The sequence below is a fragment of the Aquarana catesbeiana genome, linkage group LG02, assembly GCF_042186555.1.
Source record: "Aquarana catesbeiana isolate 2022-GZ linkage group LG02, ASM4218655v1, whole genome shotgun sequence".
Classification (NCBI taxonomy): domain Eukaryota; kingdom Metazoa; phylum Chordata; class Amphibia; order Anura; family Ranidae; genus Aquarana; species Aquarana catesbeiana.
Genome location: NC_133325.1, coordinates 110570883 through 110593956, shown reverse-complemented (window position 1 = coordinate 110593956; position 23074 = coordinate 110570883). Strand labels below are relative to the sequence as shown.

Genomic DNA, 23074 nt, shown 5'->3' with positions numbered 1-23074 from the left:
ATGGAAAACTGCTAGAATTACCTCCATCTCGCATACTATCGCTGACCTCAACTTTCAATGTGAAATGGAGAGAATAGTAGCCAGAAAAAACTCACGTTTACGTAAATTCAAAGATATGTGGTCTCTTTGGTTACAACATCCAAAATGTACTGTTCAACTGTAATTACCCTGGTGTAAACTACTTATGGATCGTTTATCCCTTCATTCACAACCTGCTGGTGCCCTTCTCCCTCCACCTCCTATTTCCTCCCCCCTCATCCCTAACCCCCCCTCCCCGTCTAGAACCTGTTACTACTCGACAACCATCCTTTGTTCAACATTCTACTGTTTCAAATCACCACAGTGTTAATTAACGAATAGACAGTTTCTAGTCGGAACATCTGTATATGTCACTACTGTTATGACTCTAACATGTATGTACCTGTTTGAAACTTCAATAAAAATTACAATTCAAAAAAAAAAAAAAAAAAGAAAGTGTGAGCCCCACAGTGAAGTCTTTAGGTTTTATATTATTAAATGAGAAAGCTCTGTGCTACAAAATCATACTGCAAGCACACAGACATGACCCTGCTCAATTATTTTTCTGATTCCCTTTCAGGCAAGACCAGCTGATTACTCAAAGGATTTCCTTTCACACCAAGTTCCGATATCTTTTCACAAGCATTGGAACATAGACCCAGTGAAAGTATATAATACCTGGCTGGCACCCAACAGGAAGCAAGACTTGAAAGGAAAAAAATATTTGAAGGAAGATCTTTGATTTCCATTGTTTTTCTCTTCCTAAAGACTTCTGAAGAGATGCTGCACAAATTCATATTAGATGTAGCTGTGGTTGAAATTGTGAAAGGTATAGGTTTCCTATGGCCTCCTCACGCTATAGGCAGCCATTTTGTGTGATTGATCAGCTTTCAGTCTTTTACTTTGACACAATAATATCAGAGAAGGACGAGATGCCAAGTTCAGTTATATGGAAGCCCCCACAAAATGGCTGCTTCCATGCTTGGTGAGATAGTTACAGTTGATTTCTCCTATGTAGCAAAGTGTCTATCATAAGAGCTGCCTGGAGTATCCTTCCTTTGAAAACAAGTTATTTTTAACCAAAGTAGTCTGCCTTGCTTTTGATTTGTTGCTCTGGGATAATACATGCAGTTTTATTGTGGTTGTGATGCTCAACAAGGAAATGTCTTACTTATTTTTAAATATGATTAGGGTTAATGTGAAGAATAATGAGGAAAGGCAAAAGTGGCAGCGTTACCTATAGGCACTAATAGTTAGATCACATTTTCTGGCTGCACTAGTTAAAAAAAAAAAAGACCAAGCTGAAATTTGATTGGATGCTTCAGGTAAGAACTCCACATTTCCTTTGCCCTGGATTCATATGGAGCAATTGTAAATAAAAGAGCCACATGTCTCAAATGATGTACATGTGTAGAAATGTTTGCACAGAAATGTTATTACATATTTTGTAAGATGTTTTTAGGTTTATTGACTTTTCACTGTTATCATACCAGTAAATACAGATGCATGACAAGCTGTCCCACATCCCTGCTTCATACCTGAGCTCTTCTAACTGTGAGATAATAGTCATCTCCAGCAGGTGACTGTCTATTCCATTTACAACCGCTGTATAATGTAACTGGAATCACAGCTCCATTATTTCACTTGTTAATGCAGTACACACGGGCGGACTTTTCGACCGGACTGATCCGACAGACTTTCCGGTGGACTTTCGACTGACTTTTGACAGACTTCCGACTGACTTTTTAATGAACGGACATGCCTACACACGATCACACCAAAGTCCGACGGATTCGTACGTGATGACGTACACCGGACTAGATTAAAGAAGTTGATAGCCAGTAGCCAATAGCTGCCCTTGCGTCCTTTTTTGTCCATCAGACTAGCATACAGACGAGAGTTATGACGTAAAAATTTGAAGCATGTTCCAAATCTAAAGTCCGTCATATTTTCGACTGGAAAAGTCCGCTGAAGGTTCGATGAAGCCCACACACGATCGGATTGTCCGCCGGACTTGGTCCGTCAGACCAGTCGAAAAGTCTGCTCGTGTGTACGCTGCATAAGTCCTGGTTATCTGACTGCAAAAAAAGGATGTGGAAACCACTATCTCTCAGAATGGTTAGCGGGTATAGTATTTTCAAGGGTCATTTAAAGGTTTTCATTGACAAAATTATGTCACAGTGACCTCTGATGAAAGACTGCATTTCCCAGCACACAGGCTAGATTTTAATTCCAGAATGTAAAACTGAAACTGTTCCATGTAACATAGAAAATTGGCTGCAGAAAAATATCAGGTGGTCCACCAAGTTTGCTCATACACCATGGGGGTTATTTTAGTAAATCTGAAGAGTGCAAAATCTGGTGCAGCTCTGCAAAGAAACCAATCTTCTTAAAGGTTTTATTGTCAAAGCTTAATTGAACAAGCTGAAGTTAGAATCTGGCTACCATGCACAGGTGCACCAAATTCTGAGTGCTCTAGGTTTAGTAAATCTGCCTCCCATGTTCTGATATTTTTTTCACAAGCACAAGAACACAGAACCGCTAATGCTGCTGGAAGTCTGCTCCAAGCATCCTCTACACTTTATAACATTCTTAAACTTTCCTCCAGCTAGTTTGAGGTTAAGCCTCAGAATCTTAATCTCAGTTTTATATTGACAAAACTGCCATCTTAAACCTAATGGCCTGTACACATGATCTGAAAATCGGACAAAAAATACCACTTTCGAAGTGACCGTACGATAATCAGATCATTAGTACAGAGCTTTTGAGAGGCGATCACAACAGTTCATCCGATATCCGATTGGACAAACACGAAAATTTTTCTGGTATGATACCAGATTGTATGATTTTCATTTAATCAGTACAGTTGTCGTCCGAAAATACAATAGAAAAACACTACAGCACATGACATCACTTCAAATTTTTCATTCTGTCGTACGAGAATTTTCGTAACTTTAGTAACCTCTCCATTTTCGATACGAGACTAGCATGCAAAAAAAAAAAAACGCACGATCTGTTGTCAGATTTTCGGATTGTGTATACGGGCCATTATTCACACCTGTAATGCATCTAAAGGTTTCAATCATATCCACCTTTTTCCTTTTCTCAAGATTGTGCATATGACGTTCCTGCAGTTTCTCCTCATATGTTTCCTTCCTCAGCACCTTTTCGTTGCCCATCTCTGGACTCTTTCTTACTTAATTTTTTTTTTTTTTTTTTCACAAGTGAGGTCTCCAGAACTTTAACACAATATTTTAAATGAGGGCCACTTAAAGCTCTGTATGGTGGACCTCCAGGACCTCCTTCCTTCTGTTGGCTTGATCCCTCTAGTGATGCAACCCAGAATTTGCTTACCCTGCTGCCTGGGCAAAATGTTTACTCATTTTGGTATCATCTGAAAGGAACACCCCAAAACTCTTTCTTTTATAGTTTTGACTTGCACCATACCCCAAACTGAAGGTTACGTCACTGCCTTAGAACTAGAAGGCAGTTTCCGCTAGGGCTTTCTGCCATGACAAATTCCCAGCAATGATGCTTACATTTTACTAAACATTACAGTGATGTAATTACTAAAACTGATCAGAACTGGTTGCAGTAACAAATAGCAGTTACTCTATTTACAAAGGAAAAGAGAACATGAAACAGCAAGGAACTATGTATCCCTATGATCCGTGCAACAAGCTGTAGGGCACTTCTTTTTTTTTTTTTTACAAAAAGTTTTATTCATTCAAGGTCAATTTTATGATTGCACTACTAACCAACGCATCCATGTCCAGAGTGTTCAAGTGCGAGTTTTCTGTGAGACTCTGCATTTTTACAATATATTTCACCTTTTGATTCATGCCATTAGATGAATTTTAAACAGAAAATGAAAGTTCTGTTTATTAATTAGGTTTATTTGTGTTGGTAAAAACAGTTACCCAATTAACACAATATTTTAGAAACTGATAAACCTGCTCAAACACCTTAGCGATCACAGGTCAATTAGTTTCAGTATAAATCACACAAATAGGAAACATAAAGGGAACACAAAGACACTGAATTTCAAAAGAGCCAACTTCCCTAAACTACAAACCTTGCTAAAAGGCATAAATTGGGATAAAATATTAGGAACAAAGAATACGGAGGAGAGATGGGTTTGCTTTAAGAGCATATTAAATAAGGGCATTAGCCAATGTATCCCATTGGGTAATAAATTTAAAAGAGCGAACAAAAATCCTGGATGGCTTAACTCCAATGTAAAAATGCATATAAAAGCAAAGGAGAAGGCCTTCAAAAAATACAAGGTTGAGGGATCATCCTCAGCATTCAGTCTTTATAAAGAATGCAACAAGAAATGTAAGGGTGCAATTAGGACGGCTAAGATAGAACATGAAAGACACATAGCGGAGGAGAGCAAAAAAAATCCCAAGAAATTCTTTAAGTATGTAAACAGTAAAAAAGGGAGGACAGACCCTATTGGCCCCTTAAAGAATGAGGAAGAATATCTGGTTACAAAGGATGGGGAGATGGCGAAGGTATTGAATTTATTCTTCTCCTCAGTCTTCACGAGTGAATCGGGGGGCTTCAGTCACCAAAACTGCAGTGTTTATCCTCATGACACAACACAGGAAGCACCTCCATGGTTAACAGAGGACAGAATTAAAATTAGACTTGAGAAACTTAACATTAATAAATCACTGGGACCAGATGGCTTGCATCCGAGGGTACTTAGGGAACTCAGTCAAGTGATTGCCAGACCGTTGTTCCTTATTTTTACAGACAGTCTACTGACTGGAATGGTACCAGCTGATTGGAGAAAAGCCAATGTAGCACCAATATTTAAAAAGGGCCCAAAATACATCCCTGGGAATTACAGACCAGTTAGCCTAACATCAATAGTATGTAAACTCTTGGAGGGGATGATAAGGGACTATATACAAGATTTTAGTAATAAGAACGATATCATTAGCAGTAATCAGCATGGATTCATGAAGAATCGTTCTTGCCAAACCAATCTATTAACCTTCTACGAGGAGGTGAGTTGCCATCTAGATAAAGGAAGGCCCGTAGACGTGGTGTATCTGGATTTTGCAAAAGCATTTGACACAGTTCCCCATAAACGTTTACTGTACAAAATAAGGTCCATTGGCATGGACCATAGGGTGAGTACATGGATTGAAAACTGGCTACAAGGGCGAGTTCAGAGGGTGGTGATAAATGGGGAGTACTCAGAATGCTGGGACCAATCCTATTTAATTTGTTTATAAATGACCTGGAGGATGGGATAAATAGTTCAATCTCTGTATTTGCAGATGATACTAAGCTAAGCAGGGCAATAACTTCTCCGCAGGATGTGGAAACCTTGCAAAAAGACCTGAACAAACTAATGGGGTGGGCGACTACATGGCAAATGAGGTTCAATGTAGAAAAATGTAAAATAATGCATTTGGGTGGCAAAAATATGAATGCAATCTATACACTGGGGGGAGAACCTCTGGGGGAATCTAGGATGGAAAAGGACCTGGGGGTCCTAGTAGATGATAGGCTCAGCAATGGCATGCAATGCCAAGCTGCTGCTAATAAAGCAAACAGAATATTGGCATGCATTAAAAGGGGGATCAACGCAAGAGATAAAACGATAATTCTCCCGCTCTACAAGGCTCTGGTCCGGCCGCACCTAGAGTATGCAGTCCAGTTCTGGGCACCAGTCCTCAGGAAGGATGTACTGGAAATGGAGCGAGTACAAAGAAGGGCAACAAAGCTAATAATATGATTTCAATTTACAAATACTGTACTGGTGACCCCACAATAGGGATAAAACTTTTTCGCAGAAGAGAGTTTAATAAGACCCATGGCCACTCATTACAATTAGAAGAAAAGAGGTTTAACCTTAAACTACGTAGAGGGTTCTTTACTGTAAGAGCGGCAAGGATGTGGAATTCCCTTCCACAGGCGGTGGTCTCAGCGGGGAGCATTGATAGCTTCAAGAAACTATTAGATAATCACCTGAATGATCGCAACATACAGGGATATACAATGTAATACTGACACATAATCACACACATAGGTTGGACTTGATGGACTTGTGTCTTTTTTCAACCTCACCTACTATGTAACTATGTAACTATATGTAACCTATATGTTAAACTCAGTCTAAAGGCCCATACACACGATAGGACTTTTTGACAACAAACATGCAAATTAGCTGTTTTAAGGCAACATCCTACCGTGTGTACGCTCCATCGAACAAACTTTTTCGGTTTTCAGCGGACAAATGTTGGCTGTGCAAACAGACAAACTTTCCGGCAACAAGAGTCCTATGGTGCAAAATTCTATCGTGTGTACACGAGTCCATAGGACTTTAGTCCAAAGTACAAACACGCATGCTCAGAACCAATGCAAAAGATCAGACAATAATACAGAAGTTGACCAAAGGGTGGAGGTAAAGAGCTGAAAAACCACATGATTTGGTGAAAGTTGGCTGAAAAAGTCCTGCCGTATGTATGCTTAATTAGTTTACGGCCGACGCCCTTTGTACAAAAATCCATGGGAAAGTTTGTGCAAAGTTCTATCGTGTGTATGGGCCTTAAGGCTGTGATCACGTTACCAAGCTTGTCATGTAATATCATATCTGTATAATAATAGAACCAAAGATCACTTTCCTTAGGACTTTTAATGAAGCAAATATGTTGAGATTCTACTTCTGTTACTGCTAAACGTATGTATTATATTCTTAACTGTAGTTTTTTTTTATGAGTATTTTTAGCAGTAAAACTATGTTTTACAATGTTTTAGTTGGTCATTTTATTAAGTAAACTGTTTTGTAAATTTACCATATTTACAGGTAAAGCCATGTAAAATTTTAGTTTACAAGTTTCTTAAATGTGATCATTTACGGTACTTTAAACAAGGGCATATTTATAAAAAAATGAGGTTGAATCAGGAACACACCTTGGCCCGGATTGCGACTAATTAGCCTTCAATTTTTGGTACAATTATGGAGTTTCCTTCACCCTATGTATATAGGTATAGAGCTGTATGCATGGGGATTTTTGGTGTATGGAATGCATAGTGAATCTGTGTGAAGACAAGTGGAATGGAATTTGTCTCTTTCCTTTTATAAGAATACGTTTTCTATCATGTCAAAGTGTCAGGTGTTTAAAATCAGGGCCTACAACCCCGTGGATATTAAAAATATGACATATATTACTAGGGCCTGTTTTTTTATTGAAGATTGTAAAATCCAGATGTACAGTAAGGCTGCTTTCATACTGAGGCGGTTTTCAGACGTTTTAGCGCTGGAAATAGCTTATAACACCCTAAAACCTGCCTCCCTTATTCATTTCAGTGTGACTTTTCACACTGGGGTGGTGCGCTTGCGGGACGTTCTGAAAAAAAAAGCAGTATCTTTGGGGCGGTTTGGGAGTGGTGTATACACCACTCCCAAAACACCCCGCCCATTGAAATGAATGGACAGCACTGCCGAAGCGCCTGCAAAGCGCTTCAGCAGCGCCGCAACACAGGCACTCTTAACCTTTTCCTCGGCCGCTAGCAGGGGTTAAAAGGGCCCCACTAGCTGTCGAAAAGCGTCACTAAAAATGTCTTTACAGCTAACGCAGAGCGGCTACAGTGTGAAAGTAGCCTTAAAGGGATTCAATCTGATGAGTAAATCCAGCCTTAAAATACATTTTCTAAATGTGGTGGATCCTCTGACAGGTATCTGGCAGTACAAAGAGAGTCAATAGAATGGTAAATTGATTATTGATTACTTTATAAATATATCCCTATGTTTTCTCCATTCCTAAACTTTAACAGTTTGTTATTGTTAATTTGGAAATGTAAATTTGTTTAAATGTAATGTTTATTGTTTTGCTTTTGATGGAGTGTGATGGAGATAGACTATATATGTGTGTATGTATCCACTGTACATATATTGGCAGCCCAGGTTTGAAGAACTAAAACAGTGAAGATCCTCTGGTAATTTTGTGATATTGCTGCATCCACTATTTCCTTATGTCTTGGTGTCACTGGATTCCCCATCTGTCAACAGAGCAAGGACAAATTCATAGGGACCATAATGTTGTTTTAATAAAGGAGCATTTCTTTGTGCCGTCAGGAAAAAGGGCCTATATTAGTGAAGGCATCAGGATAACTGATGTTGATGTTTGGAGATCAATGGAGACTAATCACCCTTTATTTTAGAGAAGATTAGTTAAAGCCCAACTCAAGCCATAATCTGGGGATTTCATATAGGGTGTCATTGACACCCTTTAGATATCTTTTGGAGAGCAGCACCAAAAGTGTTGATGCTTGCACCCAATTCCAGTACCCGTCAGAGACTAGTACTGTACATGAATCTGTCCATGTCTGCCCTGAAGAAGTGTCAACACTGAACACATACATGACAGCTTCCCAGCACAAGGCACTGCCTATCTCTGTACTCCAACTCAGAGTTGGTCTTAATAACTGCCAGTTCCCTAATCTGAGAACAAATTCTTTAAGAATTTGTTGCTACAATAGCGACAGATTCTTAGCAGCTGTAGTAAGGAGTATCTGTACTTTACACATGTGTTGGTAATGTTACCAACACTGGCGCAAAAGCTTGCCTGAATTAGCCACAGGTAGTTCTTAAGAGAACAACTGCCAGAAAAGTGTTATCAGTGCTATATTAAATTCCCTTGAATGTTGTTTTAGTTTTAGCAGGGAAGCTTTACAGCCTATTATTAGTGTTAGACAACCAACACATATAGGGGAAATAAAGAGGAACCCCTTCAGTGGGGACTGATAGCAGTAAAAACCTAAGGGCAGTTTAAGCCCTTCTTTACTTTACAAGATAAATGTTTATTCTTTTCTGTATCCTTATTGGGGTGAGTTCCCCTCATTTCTGTTTGATACCTAAGAGGAATGGAAGCAATGATAAACTGTCAGCTCTAGCCTTCCACACTCTATCCAATTTTTTTGCTGGTATTGAACTTCAACCTGTTTAAATCTTTTCAGCAATCATATTGCAAGTTATAAACATTTGTAGTTTAAGGCTTAATGTACACGGGACGTTTTACAACCTCCCCTGAACGATTTAACTTGACAGTTTAAAAACGTCCGTTTTGACGCGTTTACATGCCGCGTTTAGCCGCATTTGCATTTAGAAGCGTTCTTTTATTGTTAAATTGTCAAAAATTAAAAACGCCTGTAAATGAAATGTGGCCAAATGTGAGTTACCACGTTTACATGCTGTTACAGGCGTTTGTAGTTTCAAATGCCCCTGGACATCCGTTCTGAACGCATTTTGTTTGCTTTCCAAAAAATGCTTCTAAACTCAACTGCCTAGAAACTACTATAAATGACCCTGTGTACATGTACTGATAAGATAACAGAGGAGAGTTCAGGGGCACCGATCACCGAACTGCTCCTAAACGTCCTTTTACCAGCAGCAGTGAACATGAAGCCTAACAGTTTTTGAACACATGTATATTTTCATGCTATGGTTTTTTGGTCCCATTCTTAGCTAAGAATGTAAGGTTCTTTGTCAATGGGCTTTTGTTCAGGTTGGAACTACTTCTCTCTGCATACAAATCTGTGGGAATGCAAAAGCAGATGAAGCAGGTCAGAAGGTCAGCTGCAGGCCTACTGCACCTGTAATAAATACTTAAAGGGGTTGTAAACCCTAGTTTAAAAAAAAAAAAAAAAAAAGTAACAAACATGTCATACTTACCTCCACTGTGCTATTCGTTTTGCACAGAGGGGCCCCAATCTACCTCTTCTGGGGTCCCCGGCGGCGCTGGTAGCTCCTCCCCACATTAGGTGTCCACATCGGAGAAGCGATCTCCTTGGTGGACACCTGTGTGGGCGCGCTCCCGAGTCCTGCTTTTGCGTGTATTTACACAGAAAGCAGGACTCGGCCCTGTCTCAAGTGCCCACGTCATTGGATTTGATTGACAGCAGCGGGAGCCAATGGCTGCACTGCTATTAATCTATCCAATAAGGACATGAGACCAGCTAGAGCTGGTGTACTCATTCCCGGACAGAGAAAAACAGCGTTCAGGTAAGTAAAACTGGGGGGGCTGCAGCACAACAGAAAGTTTTTCACCTTAATGCATACAATGCATTAAGGTGAAAAACCTTGAGGGTTTACAACCCCTTTAATAACCTCAGAAGTGTCTCAAAATCTTGCCTAAGTTTGCTGAATTTATGGACGCAGTCCTTAAAACATGTTTTGTTTTAGGAAATCCATCCTGAATGCCTCCTCATGCTTTCTGCAAAACTTCAGCTTCCATTCAGCTTCCTAGCTCTTCTCTTGGCTGAAATGTCCCTTACCCCTTCAGCAAGATTGGAGAAGCTTTCTTAAAGTGTAGAATTTCCATTCAGCTATAGTTTAGGGATGTTAAAAATAACAATGGAAGTGCTAATTGTCACTTAACATCAACATAACAGGATGTCTTCAATATTTGAAGTACATCTATAACATATATTTAACTTTAGCTCCTGTTCATAGCCCCTTTGACTTCATCACAGGGGCTGTAGCACACTTCTCACCACAAAGGATAGAAAGTATAGCTGAAATGTAGCCCTGGGTCACTTTCCAGGGTCCTCTCCTCAGGCGATTTTGAAGGGGAGAATTCTCTATTGACAATACTCCTCAGCCTGGCTCGGAAGCATACCTTCACAGATGCCCCCTCAGCACACAGCTTGTACAAGCACTCTGAGAAGAGGAAGAGCAAACAGTGTTGGCAGAGGACCAAAAAAAAGAGGGAAACTACCACTCTGTGCAATATCCTTGCACAGAGCAGGTTTGTATAACATCTTTTTTAATTTAGGTAAAAATTAGGAGCCTTTAATATCACGTTAACATTTCCAAACTGGAGGCACGAACTGGGATTAATTCTCCTCGGCCAACAGTCAGTGTCAGACCTGCAGTGGTGATTGGCAGCTGTGGTAAAAATCCTCCAGTTCTTAGTAAGATGTTATGATGCTCTCTTGCCAGTGACGCAGGCTTACCTAAGGCTCAGAGTATAAGGCTGGCTATACATTTATTTATTTTTTCTTCAGCCAGCTAGTTGATTGCCCGATCCACACATTCGAGGTGAATGGGGGAATAACTCGCTTTGAGCTATTGTATTCTGCCAGTGGTGACCCTTCCCTGCCGGCAGAATAGAATGTTCAGTGTTGCCAGCTATAACCAGCAGCACTAATCATTCAGGCAAAACCTGACAAGCTGGTTTTATACAGTTTGGTAAATAAATTGACTTGTGTACAACCAGCTAGTCCATATATGGATCGAAATTCAGCCAGTGCCTGCTGAACCAGCTGAATTTTGATCTATGTATAGCCAGTTTAAGTAACCGCTCGTCTTCACCAGAGCTCCAGATGGTGTAGATGGAAAACCTCAGTGGTTTTGGTTTTGCCATGCCAGTGGATTAACTGGATCAGAATGGGTATGGTGTGGTCCAAGCAGAGGTTGTGGGCAAGCTAGAGTATAAGGAAGGTCTGGCCAGAGGTTGTGGGCAGGCAATGGAGTAGTCGGGTCCAGGCAAGTGTCATTGGCAGACAGCAGGCAGGACACAGCAATAACCATTTCAAAGACTGGAGCTTAAATACACTTTTGGTCAGAAGACATGTCCAGCGTTGGTTTAAGGGAAAGATAGAAGCCCTGGCAAGGATTCTGCAAGTGTCACTGAAAGTCCCGCCAGGGATTCTGGAAACCCTTGCAGGGATTCGGAGGGTATGAATTCTGGAAGTTTTGGCAATGATTTTGCAAGTACCATTGGAAGCCCAGACAAGGTTTCAGAAAACAGGAGTTCTAGAAGTTTTGGCAAGGATTCTGCAAGTAACATAACAAGATCATGTTAATACATAAAGTCCCTGAGATGTATCAGAAGTGGGAGTAGTTGATGTGAACCATTTTGATGCACTCCTAACTTATTGTTTAGAGATATCTTACCCGTCATTCTGAAAGCTAATAAAATAAATGCCAGTGGGACTTCTGTTTTACTATTTCACAGGATGCCTGAGGAATATTAGAAAGAAGACGGATGTAGAAAAGAGTATGTGAAAATAAATATAAAGCAAGCACCATACTCTAGGCTCAGCTGACAGTTATGCCAACAGTTTTTATAGAAATGCAAATAAAAGGTTTTGGAATATTTTGTGTCTATTACCAAAATGATTGAATAAGATCTATTATTATTATACAGGATTTATAAAGCTCCAACAGTTTGTACAAATCTTTACAATATAAAGGGAGAAGTATGTGAAAAGAGTATGTGAAAATAAATGTAAAGTCAGCACCATACGCTAGGCTCAGCTGACAGTTATGCCAACAGTTTTTATAGCAATGCAAATGAAAGGTTTTGGAATATATTGTGTCTATTACCAAAATGATTGAATAAGATCTATTATTATTATACATGATTTATAAAGCTCCAACATTTTGTACAAATCTTTACAATATAAAGGGAGATAGTACAGCAACAGTACAATTCAATACAAGAGGGTTAGGAGGACCCTGCTCCTGAGAGCTTACAATCCAATAGGGGAGAGGCAAGTGGAATAAAAGGCAATAACTAGGGGATGAGCTTATGGGATAAAGGTTCTTCAGCTTGCATGCCAGTGATTGCTTTTTATAAAACCCCTTCACTTTTATGCCTTAACCAAACTAAGCCCTGAACATTGTGAGCCCTAACTAAAGAATGATCTCACAAATTCTGAAATGTTTTCTATGCTTTACATTTTTTTTGGTTACATTTTCATTCACGCTTCTTCTGTAATACAAATACCACTTGAACGTTTTAAAAACAGTAGTACACTACCCTACAAAAAATTCATATATATCAACAGAGGGTGCCCGGACAATATACAACATTCACGCTTCTTCTGTAATACAAATACCACTTGAACGTTTTAAAAACAGTAGTACACTACCCTTCAAAAAATTCAAATATATCAACAGAGGGTGCCCGGACAAGTAGGACAGATGGCTGTGAGCCACAGAAACCTGCACAGAATCAACGTCTTAGGTTGCATTTATTTACGAGCTTAACGGCCCAACTCAAAGCCGATGCTCATTAACCTATGGGAATTGACATTTCTTTCTTGCTAGATGTTTTTTTTCTTTTTTGTATGCGCTGACTAAAAACCAAGAGATCAGTCTGTGTCTATAAGATATCCAAATCTCTCATGTGTAATTTTTGTATTGCATTATATCATGCAAAATTATGTTCAATATGTACATTGTTTAAGAAAAAACGTTTGAAACCAAAAAAATCCGACCGTGTATACGCGGCATAACAGTGCATATTTTTAGCACTGATCACTTTAATAATGTCACTGGTTCCCAAAAAAGTGTTATAAGTGTCAGTTAGGTGTCCGATTTGTCTGCTGCAATGGTGCAGTCCCACTAAAAATCGCTGATCGCTGCCATTACTAGTAAAAAAAAAAAAAAAATACCATAAATTTATCCCATAGTTTGTAGACTCTATAACTTTTGCGCAAACCAATCAATATACGTTTATTGGGATTTTTTTACCAAAAATATGTAGCAGAATGCATATTGACCTAAAATGATGAAGAAATTTGATTTTTTTACATTTTTGTATTGGATGTGTGTTATAGCAGAAAGTAAAAAATATATATTTTTTTTTTTTTTTCAAAATTGTCGCTCTTTTTTTTGTTTATAGCACAAAAGATAACAAACCACGGAGGTGATCAAATACCACCAAAAGAAAGCTCTATTTGTGGGGAAAAAAAGGACATCAATTTTATTTGGGCACAGCATTGCACGACTACGCAATTGTCATTTAAAATAACGCAGTGCCCCACAGTGAGTCCCCATTGGGGTGACGGGCTTGGCTCCCGACATTCCTCCGCTCCTTACCTATACACCCAGTATACCAGTGTTACCCTTCCTCAGTTCATGAACGGAAAGACTGCGGGCTCCAGGTTAGCCACTCTTCTGTTATTTCAGACTGTATGTTGCTTAAGTTGCTGTCTTACCCAAGCTACTATTCCTGATATGAGAGTTGTATGTTACATATATGTTAGTGTCTCTTACTTATATCTGATCACCCTTTTTTGATGATGTGCTTAACATGTAATCTCATTTTCTGAAAATTCAATAAAAATATTGTAAAGAAAAATAACACAGTGCTGTATCACAAAAAACTGCCTGGTCATTAAGGGGGTAAAACCTTCCGGGGCTAAAGTGGTTAAAAAAAATTAAAACAAAATTTCACAACCACATTCCTTCCCTCCTGGTATTTGGGACACCAGCGGCGCATGAGAGTCTTCTGTTCATGCCCACAAACACCACCAGTTTCTGGTGCATGAGCACTTTAGTTGTCCACAATGTTTGTACACATGTACAGATGCACAGCGCATCGCCTTCTGTGTTATTTGTGACATAGCAATCCCAGAAGGCAGCAGGGCCTGCCCCAGGCCAAAGAGCAGCAAGTGCTGCTTTGTAGCACAAAAAACACCCACAAGGTAAAAAGTATGATGATTTTTCTTCCCCACATTTTTGTAAGAGAGAGCAAAAAGAGAAAATGTTGCTGTAAGGTATTAAGTTCCACTTTAAGAATGTAAATTGGTTATAACAGTATTGTCAAGTTAATTGAGACATGCTATTGCTGCTAAGTTTGGCCAGGGAATCTAGGCAACAGTGGTTTCTGGTCATGAAAGTGTTAAAGAGCAAACATGCAAAGATATTATAATTATGAAATGTTTGGTAATCCATAAATCAGGCAGGGAAAAGTAATTAGAATTTTGCACATACTTGCTCTAGTATGCTCCTCTAAAAATGATATTGCTTTTGGGTTAATATTATCTTTAACAGAGGCACAATTTATTTGTACATTTTAATGTACCATAGAAAAGCAATATTTGTTTTACACAATCCATGCCAATAATACAGACTTTCTTCTAAAGAACACACTCAGGGACCACAGTGCGAGAAAATAATTATTCTTATCTGTTTTATGCTTGTTTTTCCAGATGCAATCTATCTACTAGATGTTTCTATTAGACAGAGTGCCTTAAACAATATATATGTTATACCTATACAATACTCACTGATTTCCATATTGTTTCTTGTTGTTATCGTGTGTTCCACGCTGCTGTATTTGTAATTACGCTAAAAATAAAAACTTCATAAAATCTATTTAATAAACAGTCTATATTACTGTGGCTCTAAATAGCATTTTTTTTGGTATTGAAACTTTCATGTGAAAGGTGCACTGAAAATTCAAGTCGGGCATATAGCTGAAGGTTCTGCACTCATTGGTAAAATGGAAGTAGGATTATTTTAAAGTTTTATACCGTGGAAAATATTTTTTTTTTTTATGCTGAAAAAAACATCTCCTTCAAACACCAACACTTCTTTGAGGACATTGACCAAAACGGCAGTTTGTTATCATTAAATTTGCATAACGAATTGCCTATAGGCAAATCAAGGCTGGGTTCTTGTAAATATGCATGTAAGACCTTTGGAATAACAAAAGGAGAGATGCAGCAGGAGATGGCCATGAGGAAGAATTGGCAGTTAGACTCAGATACACAGAAGACTAAGATGCTGTATAGAACATTCAAATTCAGAAAAGACAGGAAAAAAACAAACCCTGCTAAATTGGTCATTTTCTATACTTTGGTACACTTGTTGGTGCAATGGTTTATGCAGCAGCTTGACCGAGGTTAATAGCATATATGAAAGAAAAAAAATGTATACACACACACACACATATATACAGTGGGTACGGAAAGTATTCAGACCCCCTTAAATTTTTCACTCTTTGTTATATTGCAGTCATTTGCTAAAATCATTTAAGTTCATTTTTTTTTTCCTCATTAATGTACACATAGCACCCCATATTGCCAGAAAAACACAGAATTGTTGACATTTTTGCAGATTTATTAAAAAAGAAAAACTTAAATATCACATGGTCCTATGTATTCAGACCCTTTGCTCAGTATTTAGTAGAAGCACCCTTTTGATCTAATATAGCCATGAGTCTTTTTGGGAAAGATGCAACAAGTTTTTCACACCTGGATTTGGGGATCCTCTGCCATTCCTCCTTGCAGATCCTCTCTAGTTCTGTCAGGTTGGGATGGTAAACGTTGGTGGACAGCCATTTTTAGGTCTCTCCAGAGATGCTCAATTGGGTTTAAGTCAGGGCTCTGGCTGGGCCATTCAAGAACAATCTGGAGAAGGCTTTCGTCCAGAATATCCCTGTACTTGGCCGCATTCATCTTTCCCTCGATTGCAACCATTCGTCCTGTCCCTGCAGCTGAAAAACACCCCCACAGCATGATGCTGCCACCGCCATGCTTCACTGTTGGGACTGTATTGGACAGGTGATGAGCAATGCCTGGTTTTTTCCACACTTACCACTTAGATTTAAGGCCAAAAAGTTCTATCTTGGTCTCATCAGACCAGAGGAGAGGCTTCTGTCGGGCCACTCTGCCATAAAGCTCTGACTGGGGGAGGGCTGCAGTGATGGTTGACTTTCTACAACTTTCTCCCATCTCCCAACTGCATCTCTGGAGCTCAGCCACAGTGATCTTTGGTTTCTTCTATACCTCTCTCACCAAGGCTCTTTTCCCTGGTAGCTCATTTTGGCTGGACGGCCAGCTCTAGGAAGGGTTATGGTCGTCCCAAACGTCTTCCATTTAAGGATTATGGAGGCCACTGTGCTCTTAGGAACCTTAAGTGCAGCAGACATTTTTTTGGAACCTTGGCCAGATCTGTGCCTTGCCACAATTCTGTCTCTGAGCTCTTCAGGCAGTTCCTTTGACCTCATGATTCTCATTTGCTCTGACATGCACTGTGAGCTGTAAGGTCTTATATAGACAGGTGTGTGGCTTTCCTAATCAAGTCCAATCAGTATAATCAAACACAGCTGGACTCAAATCAAGGTGTAGAACCATCTCAAGGATGATCAGAAGAAATGGATAGCACCCAAGTTAAATATATGAGTGTCACAGCAAAGGATCTGAATACTTAGGACCATGTGATATTTCAGTTTTTCTTTTTTAATAAATCTGCAAAAATGTCAACAATTCTGTGTTTTTCTGTCAATATGGGGTGTTGTGTGTACATTAATAAGGACAAAAAATGAACTTAAATGATTTTAGCAAATCGCTGCAATATAACAAAGAGTGAAAAGTTTAATGGGGTCTGAATAGTTTCCGTCCCCACTGTATATATACACATTATTTTATTTTTTTTAGCAGTTTTACAATACAACTCTTTTTCACAGAGTTGGAGTTGTGCTTCTTTGTGATATATTTGTGCATTACAAATGGTTTTGTAAATATTCTTCTGTGTTACATAATCCAATAGCAACATATTAAACAAATAGTTTGTGTGCTATTCTTTGTTTGCAGTTAGGAAATATTTAATTTTGTGTAACTCAAGTTCATCAATAATAAATAAAACTCAAGATGTTTACCCGCAGATTCTTGATACTGAAAAAAAAAATCCATTTCATTCCTGGCTGATGGGATCAGTTTCCTGAACCCTGAGGACAGCTTGTTCACTTCCCAGCAGTGCCAGCAACACATAACATTTTGTTTTAAAAAAAAAAATGTTAATAGAAGTATTGATGTAAAAGCTGTCAAAGTGTCTGCTATTAGGGATCTCTTACAAAAATATATTAAAAGGGGGCAACACTAGCGAGTAGTGTTTTTAGAAGCCATTGAGATACTATGATGAAATACAAAAGCAATCTGATTGACTGCCATGTGCAACACCTCCACTTCTTGGAATAGGTTTTAGGCATATAACAGACCTGATTGCCTATTGCTGTCATATAGTACCCTCACGATTCTGATATAATCTGATAAAATTTTAATCTACACTTTGTAATTTATTTAGATAGTATCCGTTGCAAGGCTGCAGTTAGGGCAAAACTATTAGGCTGGGTTCACACTTATGGGAATTGGATGCAGGTTTCCCCACATCCAATTCGCATGACAGGAGAGTGTGACTGGCCCTCAATGAAGCCAGTTCACACATCAACGGGGCAGGCGCGGAGCACACTGCAGAAGTGTCCTGTGCGTCTTTGGCTCAGTTTTGGGTCCAGATTCAGACAAAAATTCGGATCTGATTCGCACTTGATATGGAGAACAGGGATGCACCAGACCCCCTGCTGCGAGGCGCTCTGCACATGTGTGAACCCAGCCTTAGAGTTTTTTTAACTCCTAATGACTTGGTACAAGTCTCCACAATGTCTACATCAAATCTTTCTTTACAGACCTAACTGCTGCTTCAGTTGCCTAATGAGTCCATGATTACATATTTGCCCCAGGCTTAAACACTTTTGGAAAACCATACTCAAAATATACATTAATGTTACCTCAATAACATCCCTAACACACCAGAAATTGCTTTGCTATTCATTTTCATAGAAAGAACACAATTTTACAACCCGTAAAGTAGACTCGCAATGAACAAATAAAAAAGCCATCAAAAATGCAGCCGAAGTAAAAACTCTAATGCAAATAGTATTTGTAATACTTACAAAAAGATAATAGTCTGAATTCAACTCGGTATTAGCCTCTTGCAGTTCCTGCACAGTAGAGCTGAGGCTGGTATAGGAAAAAGCAACACAATAGGCCACTCAGGTGTGCTGCAGTCAGTGCTCATGTGCTAGCAAGACACATGCTGATAAGAGAAAAGAGCAGCATGACAGATAAGATTGTCAGTATGTTGATAAATGTTACTTAAAGAACATTGTTGGGGCGTAGGATGACATTGTAGAAGAGACTGTATGCTTCTTCTGAAATAATAACTGCTCTCCTTCCTGCCTGTGATTTCTTTTTTCTGAATGTACACTGAACTGCCTTATGAGGATGAATTATCTCCTGTGTGCATACCTGGGAGTTACGTTATCCTGGTTAACCAGGATGGCTGAAGATACAGAACCTGGAAGAAAACGGGGTGAAGATTCCAGTGGTGGCAACAGAACGACAAGGGAGATCGCGTCCATTGCATCGGTGGAGGGTTGCTGGAGGATTATCTACCGTAATGTGCTAATATGGTATGAATACTTGCACATTATGATTAGAATCCTTGGCCTGCAGCAGAGTTTAATTCTGCTTTACCTGCAGCCAAGAAAAATCAGGTGCTTTGCCCTGCCAGACAGGGCTGTGCTGTGCAACAGAGCTCAGGACTGTATAAACAGAAATAAAATGCTTGAGCAAGTAAAAACTGCTTCCATGTATGCATGCTGTCCTTGTATTTAGCTATTTGCCTGAAGTTAAGCATTTAGATCACCTCCATCATGCGAGTAAAAAAAACAATGTGAGCATTAAGAGAAACTGAGAAAGGCAGCCAGGCGACAGTGGACTAGTTACTAGTATTGCCTGTGGTCTCCCTGCAACTGATCTTTCTTTGTTGTTGACTTAACATGTCTTGTTCTACTCTGTGCCTTTATTTGTTTAAATCTCTTGAGACTAAAGGGCTGTACACATGGGCTGAATATTGGGTGGCATTGGCTGGTTCAGTAGACACTGTTTTCGGCCCGTGTGTATGACAGCCGAGGGGGCATAACTAAAAAAGGTCTGCCAATCAGTGCTCTCAGCCAATGAGCTATATGTGATAACAGTGAGTTTGATATAATATTCTACAGTGTCACACAGTGCCCAACAGTGTCAGTGCTGCCTCATCAGCGCTCATCAGTGCCGCCTCATCAATATAGCTGATCAGTGCAGCCCTATCTGTGCAGTGCATATTTGTGCAGCCTCTTCAGCACCCATTAGTGTAATCTCATCAGTTCATATAAGCGCCCATCGGTTTAGCCTGATCAGTGCCTATCAGCACCCATTTGTGCATGCTCATCAGCACCCATATGTGTAGCCTCATTAGCATCCTTCAGTGCAAGCTCATCAGCACCCATAAGTGCAAGCTCATCAGTGCAGCCACATCACCACCAGTGTCACCACAAACCACAGTCACCACTATGTCTAAAAAATGTTTTTCATGTGAGGAGGCATACCAAATTATAAGTACGGCCAACGAGAGCAGCAGGGAGCTCTCTGTCAGATTCTGATTCTGATTATGAGCCAGTGTTAAGTAGTGAGACACTGAGTCAAAGGAGGATAGTGCACCCACCAAGCAATGGCGTTCTGGCGAGGAGCAGGCTACCACAAATAGAGCAGTGGCATCTACCAGAAATGGAATACTTCTGCAAAAAAGGCCAGGTGCTAGTGGGGTGTCATGTCAGCCCCAAAAGGTTAGGACCCATGCCAGTTTACCATATGCTCTTCAAAACCCTCTGTGGCTTCATTCTAACTCAGAAGAATTTAACATCCCCCTTTTACTGCTCAGCCAGGTGTCCAGGTGAACACAGAAAATGTTACCCCCATAGATTTTTTTCATTTAGTTTTCACGGATGACTTATTACATTCAATTGTAGACCAACCTCTATGCCCATCAATTTATTGCCAACAATCCAACATTATATTATGCCTGTCCCTATGAATGGAAAGCATTAACAGTGGAGGAGTTTAAGATCTTTTTGGGCCTTACATTTAATATGGGACTCACAAAAAAAAAATGAGTTATGCTCATACTGGTCCACCCACCTAAAATATTTGATGATTCTAAATTTTTTATCAGAGAAATTTGCCCAATTCTTTATCCCGGACAAAAATATCTGTGCGAATGAGTCACTTGTCCACTTCACTGACAGGCTGGGCATCAAGCAATTCATCCCCAGCAAAAGGACCAGATACGGGGTAAAACTTTGCAAGTTATGCGTCAGAGCCACAAGGTACACCTATGCTTTCCACGTGTACGAAGGAAAGGATACCTAACTGCATCGCCCTGCATGCCCAGACTATATTGGATCAAGCGGAAAAGTCATTTGGGACCTTTTATTCCTACTCCTCGAAAAAGGTTATCGTCTCTGTGTTGATAACTACTATACCAGTTTGCCCCTTTTCGGCAATCTTCACTGGAAAAAAACTCTAGCATGTGGCACCATGAGAGCTAGTAGAAAGGGCTTCCCTCAAAGGCTGGTTAATATAAAACTAAGAAGAGATGAGTCAGCTATTTTGCGGAATGAGGAAATATTGGCTATGAAGTGGGGGCACAAAAGAGACATCTACATGCTTTCCCTTATCCACAATAACACCTGCATGAAATTCCCAGAAGGAATGGCCCAATCCAGAAACCAGAATGTGTGCATGATTACAATCTGTTCATGGGGGGAGTCAACTTCAACAATCAAATTATCCAACCCTACCTTGCTACAAGAAGAAATTACCATTGGTATAAGAAAGTCTCCATTTATCTTTTTAATTTGGCAACATACAATTCATATGTGATCTACTGCAAATCCACTGAGAGACCCTTGTCTTTCCTCATCCTCATCCTATCAGGAAATCAGCGCTGCCATTGTATACCCGACTGGCCCACCAGAAAGCATTCCAGCAGATGTAGTCAGCAGACTCCACTAATACCATTTTCCCGATAAAGTCCCTCCCAGAGAAACCGGGCAAAAACATAATAGAAAATGTTCTCCAGATGGGGAGTTAGAAGAGACACCACTTATTATTGTTCCCAGTGTCCTTCCCAACCAGGCTTCTGCATAGGTGACTGTTTCCACCATTACCATACTTCTCTACAATATTAGTGAAGTATGGTAACCATAGTTCAGATTTCCTGCCATTTGCCTTCACACTCCTTATGCCTCTGCCTGCTCCTGAACTGACCCTAGCTTGTTATTTGACCACGCCACTGCCTGCCATCTAAACTGACTATGCCTCTCACTGCTCCTTAACTGACCCTGACACTGACCTCTTATTTGTCCACTCCTCTGCCTGCCGCCTGAAGTGTCCATACCTCTGCCTGCTAAGGAACTGACCCTTGCCTGTTATTTGACCATGCTTCTGCCTGCTGCTTAAACTGACCATACATCTGCTTGCCCTGGAACTGACCCTGGCCTGTTCATTGATGATCCCTCTGCTTGTTGTCTGAACCATCAACCATGTTTCTGCCTTCCACCTGAACTGACCTAGGCCTGTTAATTGACCATGTTTTGTAGCCTGCCACTTGGACTGATCTTGTACTCTGCTACTGTAGTAGTGGGATTCATGATAACACAAATCTCTTCAAAGAGATTTGGTTGGGAGAAGCTTCTACCCCTGTGCCCAGGTCTTACCTGACCAAGGCCCTAAAACCCTGATATTTCTGCCTACTTACTGCCATCATGCCTCTGCCTGCCGTATGAACTGACCACACGTCTGCTTGCTACCTGTACCATGGACCATGTTCCCGCCTACTACCAGGACCAATATTTTGTCTGTGCTGACCATGTCACTGCCTGGCCAATTCCGTTGGCTATTGCAGACCACATCTGTCTGCTTACTGGACCAATGCTTTGGCTGTGCTGACAATATCTCTGCCTGCTGCCAGTACTGACTATGGACAATATTCCTGCCTGCTGCCTAGACCAATGCACTCCTCTGTGGACAACTGCACTACTAAAACCACAGATAATCTTTTGTTTATCCTTTGCGAAACAGAATGCGTTTTGGGGTGTAATTCTTGGTATGTACATGGTATGTGTTAGAAATATGAAGGGCATTCAAAAATGATAGGTTGTCAGGAAATTATATGTGTAATTTATGTCCGTAGAACACATGAGAATGCTCCTTGCATGTTGGGCCTCTCTATGTGGCCAGGCTGTGGAAAAGTCTCACACGTGGTATCGCCATACTCAGGAGGAGTAGAAGAATGTATTTTGGGGTGTAATTGTTGCGATGTACATGCTATGTGTTAGAAATATCTTAGAAAATTGACATCTTTGTGTAAAAAAAAAAAAAAAAAAAAAAGTTTTCATATTCTTTCCACAGTTTCTGACAACTTGTGGAAAAAATGACAGGTTCAAAAGACTCACTATGCCTCATAGAATATACATTGGGGTGTTTGTTTCTCAAAATGGGGTCATTTTGTAGGTAATTCCATTGTCCTGGTGCTTCAGGGCCTTCAAAAGTGTAATTGAATGTGTAATCCACCTCCCTAGAACACCTGACGGTGCTCCTGGCAAGTTGGGATTCTCTATGTCGCTAGACTGTGAAA

General features: G+C 40.0%; 1 protein-coding gene across 2 annotated transcripts in view; it reads left to right on the top strand.

Moving 5' to 3' along the window:
- B3GLCT (beta 3-glucosyltransferase) overlaps positions 1 to 15172 on the top strand; it is a 1077075-nt gene extending 1061903 nt beyond the window's left edge. Inside the window, exon 15 of one of the 2 annotated variants that reach the window (XM_073613355.1) lies at positions 13674 to 15172. In XM_073613355.1, coding sequence (XP_073469456.1) covers positions 13674 to 13685 — 12 coding nt within the window. In that variant the 3' untranslated portion in view covers positions 13686 to 15172. Of the gene's footprint in view, positions 1 to 598; positions 3727 to 13673 lie in introns of those variants that run through there. The other variant, XM_073613354.1, reaches the window with a different exon arrangement.
- Positions 15173 to 23074: the final 7902 nt, after the last annotated feature.